This window comes from Balaenoptera physalus (genome assembly GCF_965194825.1).
Source record: "Balaenoptera physalus genome assembly, chromosome: 1".
NCBI classification, from domain to species: Eukaryota; Metazoa; Chordata; class Mammalia; order Artiodactyla; family Balaenopteridae; genus Balaenoptera; species Balaenoptera physalus.
Window position 1 is genome coordinate 27,604,940 of NC_138882.1, and position 20,644 is coordinate 27,625,583.

General features: G+C 37.1%; 1 protein-coding gene across 5 annotated transcripts in view; it reads right to left on the reverse strand.

The window, feature by feature from the left end:
- The window catches only part of DRC8 (dynein regulatory complex subunit 8), a 129,384-nt gene that overhangs the window by 46,408 nt on the left and 62,332 nt on the right, over nt 1-20,644 (reverse strand). For 3 of the 5 annotated variants that reach the window (XM_082471152.1, XM_082471153.1, XM_082471156.1), the window contains one exon: nt 10,511-10,595. In XM_082471152.1, the coding sequence (XP_082327278.1) occupies nt 10,511-10,595 (85 nt within the window). The remainder of the gene's footprint in view (nt 1-10,510; nt 10,596-20,644) is intronic. The other 2 variants (XM_082471154.1, XM_082471155.1) reach the window with 1 other exon arrangement.

Here is a 20,644-nt window from a genome sequence, read left to right on the forward strand (position 1 = left end):
ATGTATAACTGAATCACTTTGCCATACACCTGAAACTAATGTAACATTGTAAATCAACTATACTCCAATATAAAATAAAAATTTAAAAAATAAAATAAAGACAAAAGAACTCAGGGAAAAATACCCATGAGCACTTACTGAAAAAAAAAAAAAAAAACAAGAGAATCTAGACAACAGAAATAAATCAAGGAATTCAAGGATGGAGGAGGAAATGGTGGTTAGCAGAAATTCCATTGAACTGTGGGAAAAATATACTAAAAGATTGCATGAATACTAAAGTGTGAACATTCTACCTTGTCAATGTAAAAATATTAATAATAACATACCTAAGATAAACTGGGGTGGGGGGGCTTGAGGGAGAAAAATTAGAAGGAATTTTGAAAGTACTAACACCTTCATCTTCTACAGCAGGAAGTCAGCTGATACTTTTATATTTGAAATGGGTAGTTTTTTTAAAAAACACAGTGACTACAACCTCTTAATGTTTTTCTTGTTATCTTTTCTGAATTTAACATAATGTCTCTCATGGCTAACAAACATTTGAGGTTACACAATTTCTTCAATTTAAATTAATTTTTTTCTTGTGTTACATTCAAGTAAAATTAATACTTTTATTTTTAAAGACCATGATTATTGTGATCTTATTTTTATAGGAATAGTCTCTTCCTTCATTTAATAAGTTTTATTGGTGATCTACTACGTGCCAAACACAGTTCTAGGTGATGAAATACAGCAGTGAACAAAACAGACAGAAACCCCTGTCCTTGTGGAGATTATACGCTAGACTTTTTTCTTCCATAATTTCTTTCTTTTTCCTTCCTTCCCTTTCCTCCTTCCTTCTTTCTTATTAACTCCCCACCCTTTTATCCACTTATCCTATTACACATGGATAAAAAAGATCTAGAATAATAGTTCTCTGACATTAATAATTGTTATTTCAAGAGGTAGAATTCGGGATAATTTTTTTAAACTTTAAGTGATTCTTTAATCACAGTTCATCAGAAGGACTATTACAAGCAAACCAGTTTTTTACAAAGCGACTTCAAAGTGAGACGGTGAAATAAGATATAAACCACTCTTTAAAAATATTTATTTTTATGTATAATTGTGAACTATTTCAGAGAAAAGTACAGAAAAAAATATTACAGGGAATTCCCTGGTGGTCCAGTGGTTAGGGCTCTGCGCTTTCACTGCCAAGGGCCTGGGTTCAATCCCGGGTCAGAGAAGTAAGATCCCACAAGCCACGCGGTGTGCCCCCACCCACCCCCCCAAAAAATTACAGACAGCCTTATATCCAATACCAAGATTTAACAGAAGTTAACATTTTGCCACATTTATTTGCTTCAGATTTTGCTCCCTAACAATAAAACATTGCAGAAACAACTAAAATTCCACTCTTCATCCCTCTCCCTCCATCTTCAGGTGCAACCACTCTTCTAAGGATAATGTTTATCACTCTCATGCATGTATTTGTCTTCATAAACAATAGACTATCACTTTGTACATTTAAAATTTACATTATGCAGTTATCATAATGTTCACTTCCTTTTGCAGTATTTTAAACTCAACATTATTTTTGAAATTTATCCAAGTTACTCACGTAGTCTTATTTCATCATTTATCTTATTCATGTGTGTGAATTATCATTGTATGAATAAAATTATAAAAATTCATCCCCTATCAAGGGGTCTGTGGGTCCAACAATCCCATTCCTCTTTTAAAATATACTTTTCCATTCCACAAAATGCAGGCCCATTTACCTATGCAGTTTTTCAAAAGCTCTTTGAGTGGCCCCAAGCTTTCTCAGGTAATAATTGCTTGGGGAAACTGTCCATGCCATTTCTCCACACTGCTCACACTTGTTACTACCTGATAAAAATGAATTGTGAAATGTTGTATTAACTTCTCTTCAAAAATAGTATTAAAAGTGAACAAGTTGGACTTCCCTGGTGGCACAATGGTTAGGAATCCGCCTGCCAAGGCAGGGGATACGGGTTCGAGCCCTGGTCCAGGAAGAGCCCACATGCCACGGAGCAACTAAGCCTGTGTGCCACAACTACTGAGCCTGTGCTCTAGAGCCCGTGAGCCACAACTACTGAGCCCATGTTCCACAACTACGGAAGCCCATATGCCTAGAGCCCATGCTCCACAACAAGAGAAGCCACCACAATGAGAAGCCCGTGCACAGCAACAAAGACCCAATGCAGCCAAAAATAAATTAATAAATTTTAAAAAGTGAAGAAGTACAAGTAATATTTATGGCACCTCCAGTCCTCTTAGGAAGAGTTATTTCTAAATCATTACAAAAAGGTTCTTATTACCTATATCTTACTGAATTTTAGACAAGATCTAATACACTTAAGGTTCTTGCCAACTGCTTAAGAAACCTGTCTCCTTATCAGTAAAATAAATGAATACTGGGTGTTGCATGCCCCCAGAGACTCATGCTGAGTTGAGATGAAAGCTGTGAAAAAAAGACTCTCTGCATTAGCAAAAGGATACCTGAGGCTGCTAGACTGCATAAGTTTGCCTAAAGACTAAAAAAACAAGGAAATATTAGGAAGAATCTCTTATAGATGTGGCAGGTATAAAATAAACACAAAATAGTGTGGAATACTAACAATAAGGTCACTCTGCAAAAGCACTGAAGCTTAGGAATGGCTCAGATGGATCTGGTTGGAGAAAACGGAAAGACTAGAACTTTTAAAACCAGCATTGGACTCTACCTCACTTTTGTTCACCAAATTCTTGAGTATCAATCTGTTCCGGAATTGACTAAAATTGAGTGTTTAAAAATATATGTTGATCTAACTTTATATACTTTTCAAAAGTCATATTTTTTCACTTGATACTCAATATTCTTGTGGCTTAAGTCATGCAGGTATTATTATTTCAATTTTATAAATAAGCAAAATGAAATAAAAAGAGGTGGCCTATTGTAAAAAACACTGATAGAGCCAGCAACTGACTTTATTGACTTCTAGTGTACTTTTATTGCTAGAATCAAAGATGAAAAGAACATAGATTATAAAAAACTAGACATGGGGCTTCCCTGGTGGCACAGTGGTTGAGAGTCTGCCTGCAAATGCAGGGGACACGGGTTCGAGCCCTGGTCCTGGGCCCTGGTTGCCGCGGAGCAACTAGTCCCGTGAGCCACAACTACTGAGCCTGCGCGTCTGGAGCCTGTGCTCCGCAACAAGAGAGGCCGCGATAGTGAGAGGCCCGCGCACCGCGATGAAGAGTGGCCCCCGCTTGCCGCAACTAGAGAAAGCCCTCGCACAGAAACGAAGACCCAACACAGCCAAAAATAAATAAATAAATAAAAACTAGATATGTTTGTGAACAAGATTAGAGCTACTTTCAAATTAAATTTATCAGCTACATGGAAAAATTAGCTTCCTTACTCCTTTTTTTTTGGTTGCGCTCTGCAGCTTACAGGATCTCAGTTCCCCAACCAGGGATTGAACCTGGGCCATGGCAGTGAAAGCACCAAATCCTAACCACTGGACCACCAGGAAACTCTCAAGCTTCCTTACTTTAGGGGTATTCCTTGTGGAGTGTGCCTTATTTTTTACCAAACTAGCTTTATTCAGGGTAAATTAAATTTATTCTGTTAAAACTACTCTAATGACTTTTGTTTGTTTCCAAAACTTAAATCCATGCTCACAAGGTGTGTCATATGATTAATTTTTCTAAAATTTCTGAATACATGAAAGTAGAAATAGTCAAAAAATAGATGGCATACATTTCACAGCCTAAGGCTAAGATCTTTCATGTATTAAAAGATAAATCACTAAATGGAAAAATGGGGAAAGGTCATGAACTGCCAGTTCAAACAAAGGGAAATACAAATTGTCTTTAGACATGCAAAAAGATGTCTATAATTAGGGAAATGAAAATTAACACTGAGTTTCTAATTTTCACATATCAGATTGGCAAAAGTTCCAAAGTTTGATAATTAAACTTTAAGAGGGAGTGGGGAAATAGGCATGCTTGTATAATGATGCGAGAGAATATACTGTCAAGATAGCAGCACCTACCAAAAATATTCATGCAATTTGACATATTTCCAAGAATTTATCCTAGAGAAAAAGTCTCAGTTGTGCAAAATGACATGCATACTCAGATATTCTTTGCAACATGGACTGTTATAGCAAAAGCCTAGAAACAACCTAAATACCCATCAAGGGTAGATTAATTCAATATATTATGGTACATCCATATAATGAAATGAGGAAGCTCTTTATGTACTAATAAAGAATAGTCACCAAAATATATTTATAGGTGAAAAAAGCAAAGTGCATAGTGATTTATATAATATCTCACCACTTATGGTAAAAATACACACACATCCTGCAACTCAATGTCAAAAAAACAAACAATCCAGTTTAAAAATGGGAAAAGGACTTGAGTAGACATTTCTCCAAAGAAGATGTACAAATGGCCAATAAGTACATGAAAATATGTTCAATATCATAATCATTAGGGAAATGCAAATCAGAACCACAAGATTCCACTTTATACCCACTGGGATGGTTATTTTAAAAAACAAAATGTATTGGCAAGTATGTGGAGAAACTGGAGCCTTGTGCTTCGCTGGTGGGAAGGTAAAATGGAACAGCCACCATGGAAAACAGTACAGTGTTTTCTCAAAAAATTAAACATAGAACCACCACATGATCTAGCAATTCTACATCTGGTTACACAACCAAAGAATTAAAAGCAGGGACTTGAAAAGACAGTTGTGCATCAGTGTTCACGGCAACATTATTCAAATAGCCAAAAGGTGGAAACAACCCAAATGTCCATGGACAGATGGATGGATAAACAAAATGTGTTATATACACACAGTGGAATATTATTCAGCCTTACGGGATGGAATTCTGATACATGCTACAACATGGATGAACCTTGAAGACATTATGCTAAGTCAAACAAGCCAGACACAAAAGGACAAATACTGTATGATTCCACTTACATGAGGTACCTAGTATACTCAAACTCATAAAGATAGAAAGTAGAATGGTGGTTGCCAGGAGCTTAGGAGAGGGGAGAATGGGGAGTTATTGTTTAAAGGGTATGGAGTTTCACTTTGGGAAAATAAGAAAGTTCTGGAGATGGATGGAAATAATGTGAATGTACTCAATACCACTGAACTATACACTTAAAAATGGTTAAAACGGTAAATTTTATGTATATTTACCACAATAAAAAATACATACATACATACACACACTTGTACTTGCATGGACTATCTCTGGAAGAATTAGAGAAACTTATAATAAATCTTGCCTTTAGAAAGGGGAACCAGATAGCTAAGTGAAGAGATTTACCTATCACTATATATTCTTTGTACCTTTAGAATTTTACCCCATGTGTATATATTATCTATTCAAAAATATAATTTTCAATCACACTTATTGATTGAAATCTGAACACAGAGCAGGAAAATGTATATAAGTCAAAATGTATTATGGTCTATGTTTTGTATGAGGAAAAATAAAAATGCCCCTAATTAATGCTACTGAAAACTTGCCTCAATGTTTTTCAAGATGCAACCTTCAAAAACTATTTAACAAGGAAAATGGAAAATAAAATGAACTGCTTCAGAACTTAAAAGATCAAAACAGAACACCCAGATATAAGTAAAAATTCTTATGAGAGTAAAATATAACACTGTTAATCCAGATTAAATAGAGGAAAAACAAACCTAAATTATGTACTTCAAGAATATAAAGTAGAATAATAATACCAGCTAATATTGTTCTAAGCTTTAAATCCCAAACTAATTCATTCCAAGTTAATATTGTTCTAAGAGCTTTAAAAACGTCCACTGACAACAGTTGTTCTCAAACTTTTTGGTCTCAGAACCCCTTTTACACGCTTAAAAATTATTCAGACCCACAAAGAGCTTTTGTTTGTGTGAGTTATATTTATCTATATTTACCATACTAAAAAGTAAACCTCAAAGTTTAAAAATATTTATTTACTAATTCATTTAGAAATAATGATAAACCTATTATATGCCTACATAAATAAAATTTTTATGAAAAATAACTATATTTTCCAAAACAAAAAATAAATTTAATTAGAAAAATGGCACTGTTTTACATGTTTGCAAATCTCTTTAATGTCTGGCTTAACAGAAGGCAGCTGGATTCTCATATCTGGTTCTGCATTCAATCTGTTACAATATCACACATGTAGCTTTTGAAAAACTCCAATATACACTTGTGAAAAATGAGAATGAAAATAGCAAATACTGTCTCAGATTTTTTATGAAAATAGTTTTGGTTTCACAGACCCCTGAAAGAGTCCTGTGGATACACAGGGGTCTCCAAACCATTTTGAGAACTACTTACTTACATCAATCCTATGTGGCAAATGTAAAAACTGAGGCACAAAGAGAATAAATAAATTACAGTCACAAAGCTAGGAATGAACCCAGAAAGTCTGATTCCAATCCCCAGGGTTGCCCCTCAGAGCCAGGAGGAAAGCAGCAGGGGCCCATTTCATAATGTTTTACATAATGATTTAAAAAAACCCACTGGCTGCCTGGCAGTCACAATACCAGACCTCCACTCCACCTAATGTGCTAAAATTTCAAATTAAATCTTTTAATTCATGCAAAGCAGAGGTTAAGGGGTGCCGGTCTGCCCTTCAAGGGAAACAGCGTCACTGAGGGATCAAGCACATTAGGGCAGGAATAGCCAAATGCCCTGGAAGCCTCTCAAGAAACAGCTGTCTCTTCCAAACCGAGCTATTATGTCTGTCTCTGGAACTCTTACTCCATTCAGACCCTTCCTTACACCATTCAATCTACACAGAATACTGCCTTCAATTCTTAATTAAAATGTTCAGAAAGAAGAGTAATAAAGAGACTAGTTCTATCAGATAGTAAAGCATACTATAAATTGATAGCAATTAATATAGGATTGTCCTAGTATATATGATCAGGAGGTAAGGCAATAGATCAGAATACATAGCCTAAATTAGACTCAATTATAGAAAATGCAGTACATTATAAAGTGGATCTAATAATTCAAGAAGTAAATAAACTGAACTGTTCAGCAATTTGAAAAAAAAATCTATTTAGACCTTCACTTTTAATCATATGCCAAAATAAATTCTAGCTAGATGAACTGTTTTTACAAATACAGGAGCCTGCTGAGGCTGGGCAAGGCAGGACCAGACCTTATTCAGCACTGCATCCCCAGGCCTATTCCAGGGCTGCGGCACAGCTGCCCCAAACAGAAGAAACTAATTTGAGTTTCAGCTCTGTGGCTAGCCTATTATTCGATCTTGGACAAGTCATTTTGCTTCTTGGTCCTTAATTTCTGATTTATAAAGACTGGACAGGAATGACACCTGCAGCATGAGAACACTCACTGTAAACTTGAAAGTGCTACACAAATTAGCAGAAGGGGTATAGACTAGAAATTGCATTCATCCATGTTCCTACCACTCAGATATGCTTAGCATTAATATTTTAGTGCTAAAAACAATGCCAATTTTCTTAGTAACTTCATTTTATAAAGTAGACATTTTAAGAACATACACTTTTCGTCGGGGCCTCAGTACAATTATTTTAATTCTGAATGGGTAAACGATGCATCCCCTAAACATGTTTATTTCCCCTGAATTGGCCCTTCTATCAAAAAAAGGCCTGGCATCACTGCTCCAAGGGATTTGGGAAAGTTTCTCTTCACTGCTACTTTCAGGAAGCCTCAGAGCAGGAGACGAGCCCATGAAGTCCATGAAGGGTGGGGTGGAGGGGAGCAGGGAGGGAGGGGGCGGCACAGTCCAGCAAGACACCAAATTAGAGAAACGCTGACATGACCTTGAGCAAACTATTTACCTTCTCCTAGTCTCCAAAAACTGGAGATGCCAAACCCTTACCGTACAAATAAAAAAGACTAAAATGAGGTAATGTACACAAAAACCCTTAGCACCCAACTATAGGTAGACGTCAGAGAGCAAGGCTTGAGTAAATGCTGGTTTCCCTTCTCTGTTCCCCCTCTCTTTCATAAAGCTATCCTGGTTCTTCTTGCACTTTCCCTGACTTCTCTGACAGGGAGAACCCTTCCGCTCCAGTGAGAGGTCTGAGGTAAAGGCACGTGCCATCCATATATTTAGCTATTCAAATTGCAGGTGAGAGTCGCAAGCTCCCCACCCCATCCCAAAGCCTATCAACCACCACTACTGTCCCACCCAGTTTCCCGCTAGGATGCGCACACTACGGAGTGTCATTCACAATGCGCGCAGCGAGGCTGGCGCCACTTGGAGCTGTGCAGTGCTCAGCCCTGCACGTTACCCTCACACTTCCTTGACAATGGCGGAGCCAAGGCTCCCACAAGGGCGACTACAGTTGCAGTGCTCAAGTTAACTCCATTCTCTACCTTATCCACTGCAGTAAAGCCCATAAACATAGTTGAGGTAGCAAACAAAACTTTGTAAGGTGTTACTATAAAGTAATGAAACTGACTGAACTTATCACTCTCCTTTCCTGCAATCGCACCTTGTACCTTCAGGTGTGAGAGACTAAGGAATACATATACAGTCAGCCCTCCGTATCCGTGGGTTCCACATCCGAAGATTCAACCATCCACAGATGTAAAATACTGGGGGAAAAAACCCCAGAAAGTTCCAAAAGCAAAATCTGAATTTGCCACATGCCACAGGCAACTATTTACATAGCATTTACACTGTATTAGGTATTATAAGTAATCAGAGATGATTTAAAATATACGGGAGGGACTTCCTGGTGGCGCAGTGGTTAAGAATCCGCCTGCCACTGCAGGGGACACAGGTTCGCACCCTGGTCCGGGAAGATCTCACATGCCGCGGAGCAACTAAGCCTGAGCGCCACAACTACTGAGCCTGCACTCTAGAGCCCGTGAGCCACAACTACTGAAGCCCACACACCTAGAGGCCGATCTCTGCAACAAGAGAAGCCACCACAATGAGAAGCCCATGCACCGCAACAAAGAGTAGCCAGCCCCCACTCACCGCAACTAGAGAAAGCCCGCGCGCAGCAACGAAGACCCAATGCAGCCATAAATAAATACACAAACAAATAAATAAATGAATAAATTTATATATAAAAAAATAAAATATACAGGAGGATGTAGGTAGGTAATATGCAAATTCTATGCCACTTTTTAAAAGGGATTTGAGCATCCCTAGATTTTAGTATCCTCGAGGGGTGAGGGGTGGGGGGTGAGTTGGGGAGGAGTGGGGGTGTGCCTTGGAACCAAGCCCTTGTAGATACCGAGGGACGACCGTAGCTACAATTTGTCATACATAAAACCTCCTATTGTTCATTCAGTTTAGCTCAAATTTAAAGCACTTAGTCCTGGGAGTTCCCTGGCACTCCAGTGGTTATGACTCTGTGCTTTCACTGCCGAGGGGCTGGGTTCAATCCCTGGTCTGGCAACTAAGATCCCACAAGCCACGCAGGGGGAAAAAAAAGCACTTAGTCACTTCCCACTGTTTTGTCGGCCTCTGTACTACTAGTTTCTGACTCTTGAGATTGTGATCCCATCAAATACTCCTCATTCAGCTTGGTCTCCTGGAACAATGGTATCATTGCCTTTCTTTGATGTACATATGTGGCATAGATTCTACAGCTTCTGTTATATGCATGTATAATCTCCTCTACCTTTTGCCTCTTCTTTCTTCACACTATTCTTTGTCTCCTGTCCTCCATTCTAGATCTACCAGTATTCATGTCTTTTTCTCACCTTTTTATGTTCTTTTGGTTCTTTTGGTTATTTTACTTGAGGAGTGTATCATGTTTAAGTATTATTAATCCTTCTTTGTAATATCCCATTCATAGCTTGATTATACATACCTATGTATTTTCTTTTTTTATTTTTTAAAATTTATTTATTTTTGGCTGTGTTGGGTCTTCATTGCTGCGCGTGGGCTTTCTCTAGTTGTGGCGAGCAGGGGCTACTCTTCCTTGTGGTGCGTGTGCTTCTCACTGCAGTGGCTTCTCTTGTTGCAGAGCATGGGCTCTAGGCACGCGGGCTTCAGTAGTTGCGGCACACGGGCTTAGCTGCTCTGCGGCATGTGGGATCTTCCTGGACCAGGGATTGAACCCGTGTCCCTTGCAATGGCAGGTGGATCCTTAACCACTGGGCCACCAGGGAAGTCCCCATACCTATGTATTTTAAAAGAAAATTCTGTGCATTCACCCAACAAATACACACTGAGTGCCAACTATGTGTCTAGTACTAAAGCTATAGTAGAGTTGGCCTCATTCACAGAATTTAGTCTATAGGTTAGAATAGGCAATGTGGATATATATTCTTTCCACCAGATTATGAAGAATAAGAAACAGTATTGATCCGAAGCAACAGATAGAAAAGACCTTTCACAGGGCACAGAAAAATAAGTACTTTAAATAGCATAATAAATCCAAAGAATGCAAAAAGAAGAGAATGAACCCTCTTCTACTTTACAAGTTGTATCAGCAATTTAGAATTAGAAGAAAACATTTCCAAACCTCACATCCACTGTATTATTTGACTCATGGTCAAATACTTCAAAAGCTTCTTTGATTTTTTTGTGAAATTCTGCTACTGCTGTCTCTGCAAAAGAAAAAGTAAATAAAAATTATTTTAATTTTAAATTCAAAACAAAAATTTCAATAACTAGAAATTCTAGGAAGGAAGAACATGGCAGAACTCCTTCCTAATATTTTTTATTGGGCAGGGGAGAGGCTATGTAGGAGAATGTCTTTACGCTTAGGAGAGGCACACCGAACTCTTTAAGAGTGAAATGTTATGATGTTTGCAATTTACTTTTTTCCCCCCTTCCTAATATTCTTTTTTTTTTTTTAGTTGTTTTGTTTGTTTTTTTATACTGCAGGTTCTTATTAGTCATCAATTTTATACACATCAGTGTATACATGTCAATCCCAATTGCCCAATTCAGCACAACGCCATCCCCACCCCACCACAGTTTTCCCCCCTTGGTGTCCATATGTCTGTTCTCTACATCTGTGTCTCAACTTCTGCCCTGCAAACCGGCTCATCTGTACCATTTTTCTAGGTTCCACATATATGTGTTAATATACGATATTTGTTTTTCTCTTTCTGACTTACTTCACTCTGTATGACACTCTCTAGATCCATTCACGTCTCAACAAATGACTCAATTTCGTTCCTTTTTATGGCTGAGTAATATTCCATTGTATATATGTACCAAATCTTCTTTATCCATTCGTCTGTTGATGGGCATTTAGGTTGCTTCCATGACCTGGCTATTGTAAATAGTGCTGCAATGAACATTCGGGTGCATGTGTCTTTTTGAATTACGTTTTTCTCTGGGTATATGCCCAGTAGTGGGATTGCTGGGTCATATGGTAATTCTATTTTTAGTTTTTTAAGGAACCTCCATATTGTTCTCCATAGTGGCTGTATCAATTTGCATTCCCACCAACAGTGCAAGAGGGTTCCCTTTTCTCCACACCCTCTCCAGCATTTGTTGTTTGTAGATTTTTCTGATGATGCCCATTCTAACTGGTGTGAGGTGATACGTCATTGTAGTTTTGATTTGCATTTCTCTAATAATTAGTGATGTTGAGCATCTTTTCATGTGCTTCGTGGCCATCTCTATGTCTTCTTTGGAGAAATGTCTATTTAGGTCTTCTGCACATTTTTGGATTGGGGTGTTTGTTTCTTTAATATTGAGCTGAATGAGCTGTTTATATATTTTGGAGATTAATCTTTTGTCCGTTGATTCATTTGCAAATATTTTCTCCCATTCTGAGGGTTGTCTTTTAGTCTTGTTTATGGTTTCCTTTGCTGTGCAAAAGCTTTGAAGTTTCATTAGGTCCCATTTGTTTACTTTTGTTTTTATTTCCATTACTCTAGGAGGTGGATCAAACAAGATCTTGCTGTGATTTATGTCAAAGAGTGTTCTTCCTATGTTTTCCTCTAATAGTTTTATAGTGTCCAGTCTTACATTTAGGTCTCTAATCCATTTTGAGTTTATTTTTGTGTATGGTGTTAGGGAGTATTCTAATTTCATTCTTTTACATGTAGCTGTCCAGTTTTCCCAGCACCACTTATTGAAGAGACTGTCTTTTCTCCATTGTATATCTTTGCCTCCTTTGTCATAGATTAGTTGACCATAGGTGTGTGGGTTTCTCTCTGGGCTTTCTATCTTTTTCCATTGATCTATGTTTCTGTTTTTGTGCCAGTACCATATTGTCTTGATTACTGTAGCTTTGTAGTATAGTCTGAAGTCAGGGAGTCTGATTCCTCCAGCTCCGTTTTTTTCCCTCAAGACTGCTTTGGCTATTCGGGGTCTTTTGTGTCTCCATACAAATTTTAAGATGATTTGTTCTAGCTCCATAAAAATGCCATTGGTAATTTGACAGGGATTGCATTGAATCTGTAGATTGCTTTGGGTAGTATAGTCATTTTCACAATATTGATTCTTCCAATCCAAGAACATGGTATATCCTAATATTCTTAATGTATCATTTGGCATGTTTAACTTCCTCTAGAGATCTCAAAGAATGGAGCTTTTTTTTAAACTTTTTTACTGAGGCATAATACACAAACAAGAAAGTACCAAAGGTGCACTGATCTCAAGTACACAGCTTACTGAGTTTTTATATATGTATATAGTCACAGAGCTGAACTACCACCCAGATCAAAATATAGAACATTCCCAGCACCAGCCTATCTTCCATCTCAGTTTGGGTAGATCCTAGCCTGAGAAGCAGAAGGAATCCAATGCCACAGATATTGTGTTTCTCTAGTGTGTCCACCTGTCTTGCTTTACTCTATGCTTGAGGAGGATGGAAATTGGGGAGTGGGAGGCATACAAAAGCAACATGTTACACTCGCTCAAAAAACTTTCAAACTAGTTTTGAGACTAAAACTTACTTAGATGAAACAATTAAAACGTCATTTATTCAGTAAATATCGATTGAGTACCTACTATGTACCACACACTATTCTAAGTGCTACGGTTAGAGCAAGGAACAAAATAGACAAAAATTCCTGCCTCCGTGGAGCTATTTTGTGTGTGGTGGGGGAGATACATAAGCTTATACACACTTGGTAAAATACACAGTAAGTCAAATGGTGCTAGAAAAAATAAAGCAGGGAAGGGACATGGGCGCTGGCAATGTGGGTAGGGGAGAATGGGATGGGATGGTGGTTTGGGAAGGCCTACCTAAGTGATAAGGTGACAGCTGCACAGACCAGAAGGAGGAGAAAGAGCCAGCCTTGTAAATATCTGCAGGAAGATTTTTTTAGCCAGAGAGAACAAGAAAAGCAGAATGGTAGGAAATAAGGTCAGAAAGGTATGAGTTTGGGGGTGGGGACAGATTCTATAAGGGCTCTGCAGGCTACTTTAAGGACGGTGTCTTGTACTTTGAAAGAGGTGAGAAACCACTGGAGGGTTCTAAGCAGCGAAGTGACATGGTCTGGCTTCTATTCACTTTGGCTATTATGTTAAGAATACCCTGGAAAGGAACAAGGATAGAAGAAAAGAGACCAGTTAGGAGGATATTGCTATATTCTAGATGAGAGAATATTGTACTTACTATTTGAAAAACAAATAGTTTTTCTAGAAAAAGTGGAAAGGGAGAGATTAAGTATGAGTTTAGATAATTATTTTAATTATAAATATATTCCCTTTACCCTAACATAACCACTAACATAACATTTTGCTGTATTTTCCTTTCTTCGTACACAACCTTTTATTAACTACCATTCATTCTCCTAACTACTTCACTGAAATGTTTTATTTTTCCAGGTTGCAACATAACCTTCAATTCTGAACAGTACCAAAGGAATGTAATAATTTATTGATAGTGTTAATTTTTCTTTATTATAATAAATAACATGGCAGCAAACTTCCACTAGTTTAATAAGCAAATAAATGTTATCTCATTATTTAAATTTACGGCTCTTTGCTTACAAGTAAGTCTAAATAATGATCCTTTATGCTTGTTTACCACCTCTATTTTCTATGTTATGAATTGTCTGTTCATGTTCTCTGCTCATCCCTACTGCGATTTTCTGTTTTTTCTTAACAATTTGTATGAGCTCTTTAAATAATAAAGACTTAACCCTATGTCATGATTACTGAAAACAATTTTCCAGGTCAGTTGTTTTCATTTGTTTTCCTAAAATGAAAACAGTTCCATCTCCTTTATGATCACCAAAATCAAACATGATTACTGAAGAAAAAAAAAGTGAAAGAAGTTTAGACTAAGTTAAAACCACTTCAAATCCTACCATGCAGAGTTAACTACTCTTAATGTTGTCCTCTAATTTTTCACTCAACAATAAACTGTGAGCATCTTTTTATTCTCAAAATTTATTACATTATAATTTTTAGTGTCTGATATTCCATTATAGAACTTTATTATAATTTATTAAACCAACTCCCTAATTGTAGACATTTAGGTAGTTCCCAATTTTTTTGTTTTTACAATAATTCTTGAGTGAACCATTCTTCCCAATTCGTCTTTGTGCATTTGTCTTATTATCTCGCTGAAATACAATAAGTTGAATTTGTGTTAGATATTGGGAATGCTCTTATTAGTCTTAATAGTACCTTGGGAAAATCTCACTGGTTATAATACTGCCATTGCACAAAGCTGATGTTTGCTTTTTAAATTTAAGATTATTTTTTAAAGTACATTATCTTTTGTTTCTATTTTAGTCACATCTGTTAAGATTTCTTCTCATCCTTTAAAGTTTAGAAACATATCCTTTGAAAGGACCACCAAAAGAGGGAGAAAATCATCCTTTTTCTATAGGTTTGGTGAATACTCAATTCTATTTTCGTCTACAATTTAAAAATATACTTACTCTTAAATCCATCTGAAAGTTATTTTGTCATGATTCAAAGTGAAAGATTAATTTCTAATCTTATTTTAGTAATTTTTTTTTTTTTTATCTTTTTTTTTTTTTTTTTTTTTTTTTTTTTTTAAATTAATTTATTTATTTAATTTATTTATGGCTGTGTTGGGTCTTCGTTTCTGCGCGAGGGCTTTCTCTAGTTGTGGCAAGCGGGGGCCACTCTTCATCGCGGTGCGCAGGCCTCTCACTATCGCGGCCTCTCTTGTTGTGGAGCACAGGCTCCAGATGCGCAGGCTCAGCAATTGTGGCTCACGGGCCCAGTTGCTCTGCGGCATGTGGGATCTTCCCGGACCGGGGCTCGAACCCGTGTGCCCTGCATTGGCAGGCAGACTCTCAACCACTGCGCCACCAGGGAAGCCCAGTAATTTTTAATTTACTAAGCACTTGAGTTTTCCTCCTACTTTATAATGTGTTATAATCCTTTATGTGATGGAGACTAGTTCTATTGTCTATTCTATCAATTCCATTCTGAATTGCATTTCTAGTCTTACACCATTACCATCCTATTATACTTATTACCACTGTTATTGGCCTTCTTTTAGGAATGTTCTTTAATATTCTCACCCGTGTATTCTTCCGAATGAAATTTCGAAATCCAAGTAAAATTTAGAAATTCCAAATAAAACACCATTGGGAGTTTTATTGCTATTGCAATGAGGCTGTATGTTGAGAAAGAATTAACATTTTAAAATAGTTTTTGGACTTCCCTGGTGGTGTAGTGGTTAAGAATCTGCCTGCCAATGCAGGGGACACGGGTTCAAGCCCTGGTCAGGGAAGATCCCACATGCCACGGAGCAACTAAGCCCGTGTGCCACACCTACTGAGCCTGCTCTCTAGAGCCTGTGAGCCACAACTACTGAGCCCACGTGCCACAACTACTGAAGCCCGCATGCCTAGAGCCCGTGCTCCACAACAAGAGAAGCCACCGCAATGAGAAGCCCGTGCACCACAAAGAAGAGTAGCCCCCCGCTCACCTCAACTACAGAAAGCCCGTGCACAGCAACGAAGACCAAACACAGCCAAATAAATAAATAAATTTATTAAAGAATAATAATAATTTTCACATCTAAGAGATACATATTAGCTATATAGCCTGTTTTTAATCTCTAAGTTAAACGTTATGTATTATGGCTTTCCTCATATAAGCCACACACAAATTCTCCAAGATTACGCCTCAGTATTTAAGGAATTTTGTGGATATATGAAGGAATCTTTTTGGAAACCTTGGAAATTCTAGAAGTTGAGATAAATATTGATTTCTAAAAATTTGCTATTGATCTTATATCCATCTATTTCCTGAAAATTTTATTTTCATAATCCCTTTTCAGTAAATTATTTTGTATTTTCTGATAATTTATGTTGTCTCTTCTTTCCAAAATGCATACTTCTTATTTCTCCTTCATGACTTATGACACTGGCCAGAACTACCAAAACAAATTTAATTCATAAAATGATAATGATAATCCTTGCTTTTTAAAAACATTAATAGATTAGAATACTGGTCTTTTACCAGTAAATATAATGCTGACTTGTGTTTTGAAATAGGTATTACTAATAAATCTAAGGCAGTGTTCTTCCATTCCTGTGCCTACATTTTTATATTAAAAACAGTTACTAACTTTTAACAACCTCTTATCAATATTTTCTAAGTTTTCTAAAATGTGTTCTGTTTCACACTCATTCTGCAAGGTGCTTCTCAATAAAAGGATTCAATGATCAAAAATGTCTGGGAGGGACTTCCCTGGTGGCGCAGTGGTTGAGAATCCGCCTGCCAATGCAGGGCACACGGGTTCGATCCCTGGTCCAGGAAGATCCCACATGCCACAGAGCAACTAAGCCCATGTGCCACAACTACTGAGCCTGCACTCTAGAGCCCACAAACCACAAATACTGAAGCCTGAGTGCCTGGAGCCCGTGCTCCGCAGCAGGAGAGGCCACCGTGGTGGGAGGCCCATGCACCGCAGCAAAGAGTAGCCCCCACTCGCCAGAACTAGAGAAAGCCCGTGTGCAGCAACAAAGACCCAACGCATCCAAAAATTAAAATAAATAAAAATAAAAAAAGTCTTTGAGATATTCTAAAGAAACTTGTTAACTTTAATGCAGCATTTTCCAAATTTACTGGATCATGGAATCTCCTTTTTCCAATTGTCATCTGTCAGGAATAAATAATGCTTTAATTGACATTTGGAACTTTTCTAACTCAGGAATCCTCACCCATTGGACACAGGTATGATGTGAATGGATTACAGGGGCATCCAAAAATACTGATCCTCTCATTTCTCAGTGTGGCCAGGTCGAGGTTGGGCAGCAAAACGCAACTATTCCAGGGCTTCCTAGCAGGAGGCTCAAAGCAGTACAGGATCTGATGGCAAGTCCCTTGGTCACACAGGTGGCAAGCGCAACAAATGCTATCAGGTACCCACTGCTCCACACTTGCCATGAAGGTGATCTACCACATGGGCTCCTATTTCAGAAGCCAGAAATCAAATGCACCACTGCTCACCATGGACAAGGAACCCATGGAGCCACTGGAATAGTTCGTGTTCCCCATGTCCATGGAACATAATATGTAATCCAGTGTTGGGACTGAGGAGGCTTGTGGCTCTAAGAAACAGCCCCCAATCCTTATCGTCACATATATTGGCTAATTCTATCCCTGTGCAGCTGATGTGCCCTTTTAGTATCAGCCAAGCCTGCTTCACGGCTCTAACAACACATACATGGTATATAAATTAAATCTTCACCATTATTTTTAAATAACTGATACGAGAAAGTTCAACTGGACTAAAAAACCATTTGCATTATATCACAAAATTTTCTAAGTTATATTTATTAATTAAAGGAGGAGTCTTTGACAGAAACAAACTCACAGATATAGAGAACAAACCAGTAACTAGTGGTTATCAGTGGGGAGAGGGAAAGGGTGAGGGGTGAGACAGGGCTATAGGATTGAGAGACACAAACTACTATGTATAAAATAAATAAGCAACAAGTATATATTATACAGCACAGGGAAATATGCCATTATTTTGTAATAACTTTAAATGGAGTATAATCTATAAACACTGAATCACTATGTTGGACACCTGAAACTAATGTAATACTTTAAATCAACTACACTTCAATTTAAAAAGGATACATTTTTGAGATTATAAATATAATTTCAACTGTTTTAAATTTTTTAGTGGTTGAGAAAAATACTTTTACATTTTTACATAAAGTTTCCCATTGGTAATAAACTATCAAAAATTGAGGAGCTTATATTTAAAAATCTGATCACGAATTGAAAAAAGTCATCCCTCGAATCCACAGGGAGATTGGTTCCAGGACCCACGGATACCAAAATCCGAGGACACTCAAGTTCCTTATATAAAATGGCATAGTATTTGCATATAACCTACACACATCCTCCCATATATGCTAAATCACCTCTAGATTACTTATCATATCTAATACAATGTAAATGCTATATAAATAGTTGCTGGGCACACTGCAAATTCAAGTTTGAATCTGAAATTGAAAGCTTCATATGGTAAACAACTCTATACCCATCACCTGTATCAAACTATGACTGATATTTTGCCGTTTTTTGCTTCTTCCCTATGTCTCTGTCTCTAAGTAAATTGCAGACATTACAATTATTCATCCCTGAATACTTCAACATGCATCTCCTAAAAATAAGGACATCCTCCTACGTAACCTCAATATAATTATGACATCCTTAAAAATTAACAAAAATTCACTAAGATCATCTAATATCTCTTCAATATATAAATTTCTAAATTGTACCATAATGTCTTTTTTATAGTTATTTTTTCAACTTACACTCTAATTAAAGTTTATGTACTACATTTGGTTTTAATATTTTTTGGTCTCTTTTAAACTACAACAGTCCTTCATCCTTCCCTAGTCTCCTATCCCCCTATGAAATTAGCTTGTGGAAGAGACCAGGCTATGCAATGTCTTATAAAATGTCCTACGTTCTGGACTTGTCTGATAGCAGTTCTTGTTTCACCTTCATGTTAAAAAACTACTTCTCCATTAAGTTTCATTCCTTCAGGACATATCACCTGCTACGCCTTCTCATTGCTGTCTTTTACTGAGTCTCTGATCACTTTCCTCCAAATTTATCACCCCAACTAATTCAGTTTCCAACAACCCATCCTCACAGTTCTATTTGATCATCAACACCTTTTGATTCCACTTATTAAAGTCTTTTAAAATCTGTCTCCCTCCCTCCATTTCCACTGCCACTGCTTAAGTTTAGACCTTCATCACTTCTGAACTGGATTAATACAGTCACTTCCTGTCTTTTTGCCTTCAGTCTCCTTTCCCTCCATTCCCATTCCATCCTTGAAACCATAGTCCACATTTTGCTAGGATGATCTTTCTAAAACAAAACTTTGCTCATATGACTTCCTGGTTTAAAATCTTTCAATGGTTCCCAATGTCTTTAAAAAAAAAAACATTCAGTCTCCTTAATCAGGTACACAAATCCCTTTACAACCTTGCCCCCTTTTTATCTCAAAAATGCCATTTCTCAGCACGTTCCCATACAGATTCTCCACTTTGAAAATCTTTGTAGTTTTTCAATTAATATGCTTTTTCATTGTCATTGTGATTGATAGTCCTTCTGTATGGAACAGTCCTCTCCTTTTTCCGGGCTAATTCTACTCATCATTCAAGGCAGTTTAAGAGTAACACACACCTTTCTGAAGGCTACCCTCATCCTCTTTTTCAATTAGGTACCCTCCTATGTAATCATGTAGCATCCATGGATATCTCTATTATAATATTATATCAAACTGTGTTGTAATCAGTGGTTTACTTATTTGTCTCCCCTTCCATACTTGTAAATACCTTGAGAACAACTTTGACACTGCCTGGAACATACTAAAATCTCAATAAATGCTTACTAAATAGTTAATAATTGCATGTGAGATAATCCATATCCCATTTGGTTATGACAATTCACAATTTCCCTTTTTGGTGTTTTGTTGGGTATTAACAGAATTATATTTATTTCCTTCATATAATGAAACTAGGTAACGTTTAATTTTTTTTCTATGTTATAGAACAATTTGTATAACAAGAGAATTATCTGTTGGGTAAGAAATTGGCAAGGAAAGAATTAAGGTAGTATAACAAAATGACAGACAGTAAAATGCAGTGTTTGACAAATTTAGCAATATATTAAAAGGATAACACATCATGACCAAGTGGGATTTATTCCAGGGACACAAGATTGGTTCAACATACAAAAATCAATCAAAGTTCCATACCACTTTAATAGAATGAAGGCAGAAAAGCCACATGATTAGGACAATTGATATAGAAAAAGCATTTGACAAAATTCAACACCCTTTCATGATAATAATATTCAGAAAACTAGGAACAGAAGGAAACTTCCTCAACATGATAAAGGCCTTATATGAAAAACCCACAGCTAATATCATTTTCAATGCTGAAAGACAAAGCTTTTCCTGTAAGATCAGGAATAAGACGAAGATGCTCTCTTTTGCGTCTTCTATTCAACATAGTATTGGATGTTCTAGCCAGATGATCTGGGCAAGAAAAAGAAATAAAAGGCATCCAAGTTGGAAAGGAAGAAGTAAAATCATCTCTGTTCACAGATGATATCATCTTATATGTAGAAAACCCTGACTCTGCCAAAAAAACAAACAAAAACAAACAAAACCTGATAGAGCTAATAAACACATTCAGCAAAGTTGCAGGATATAAAATCA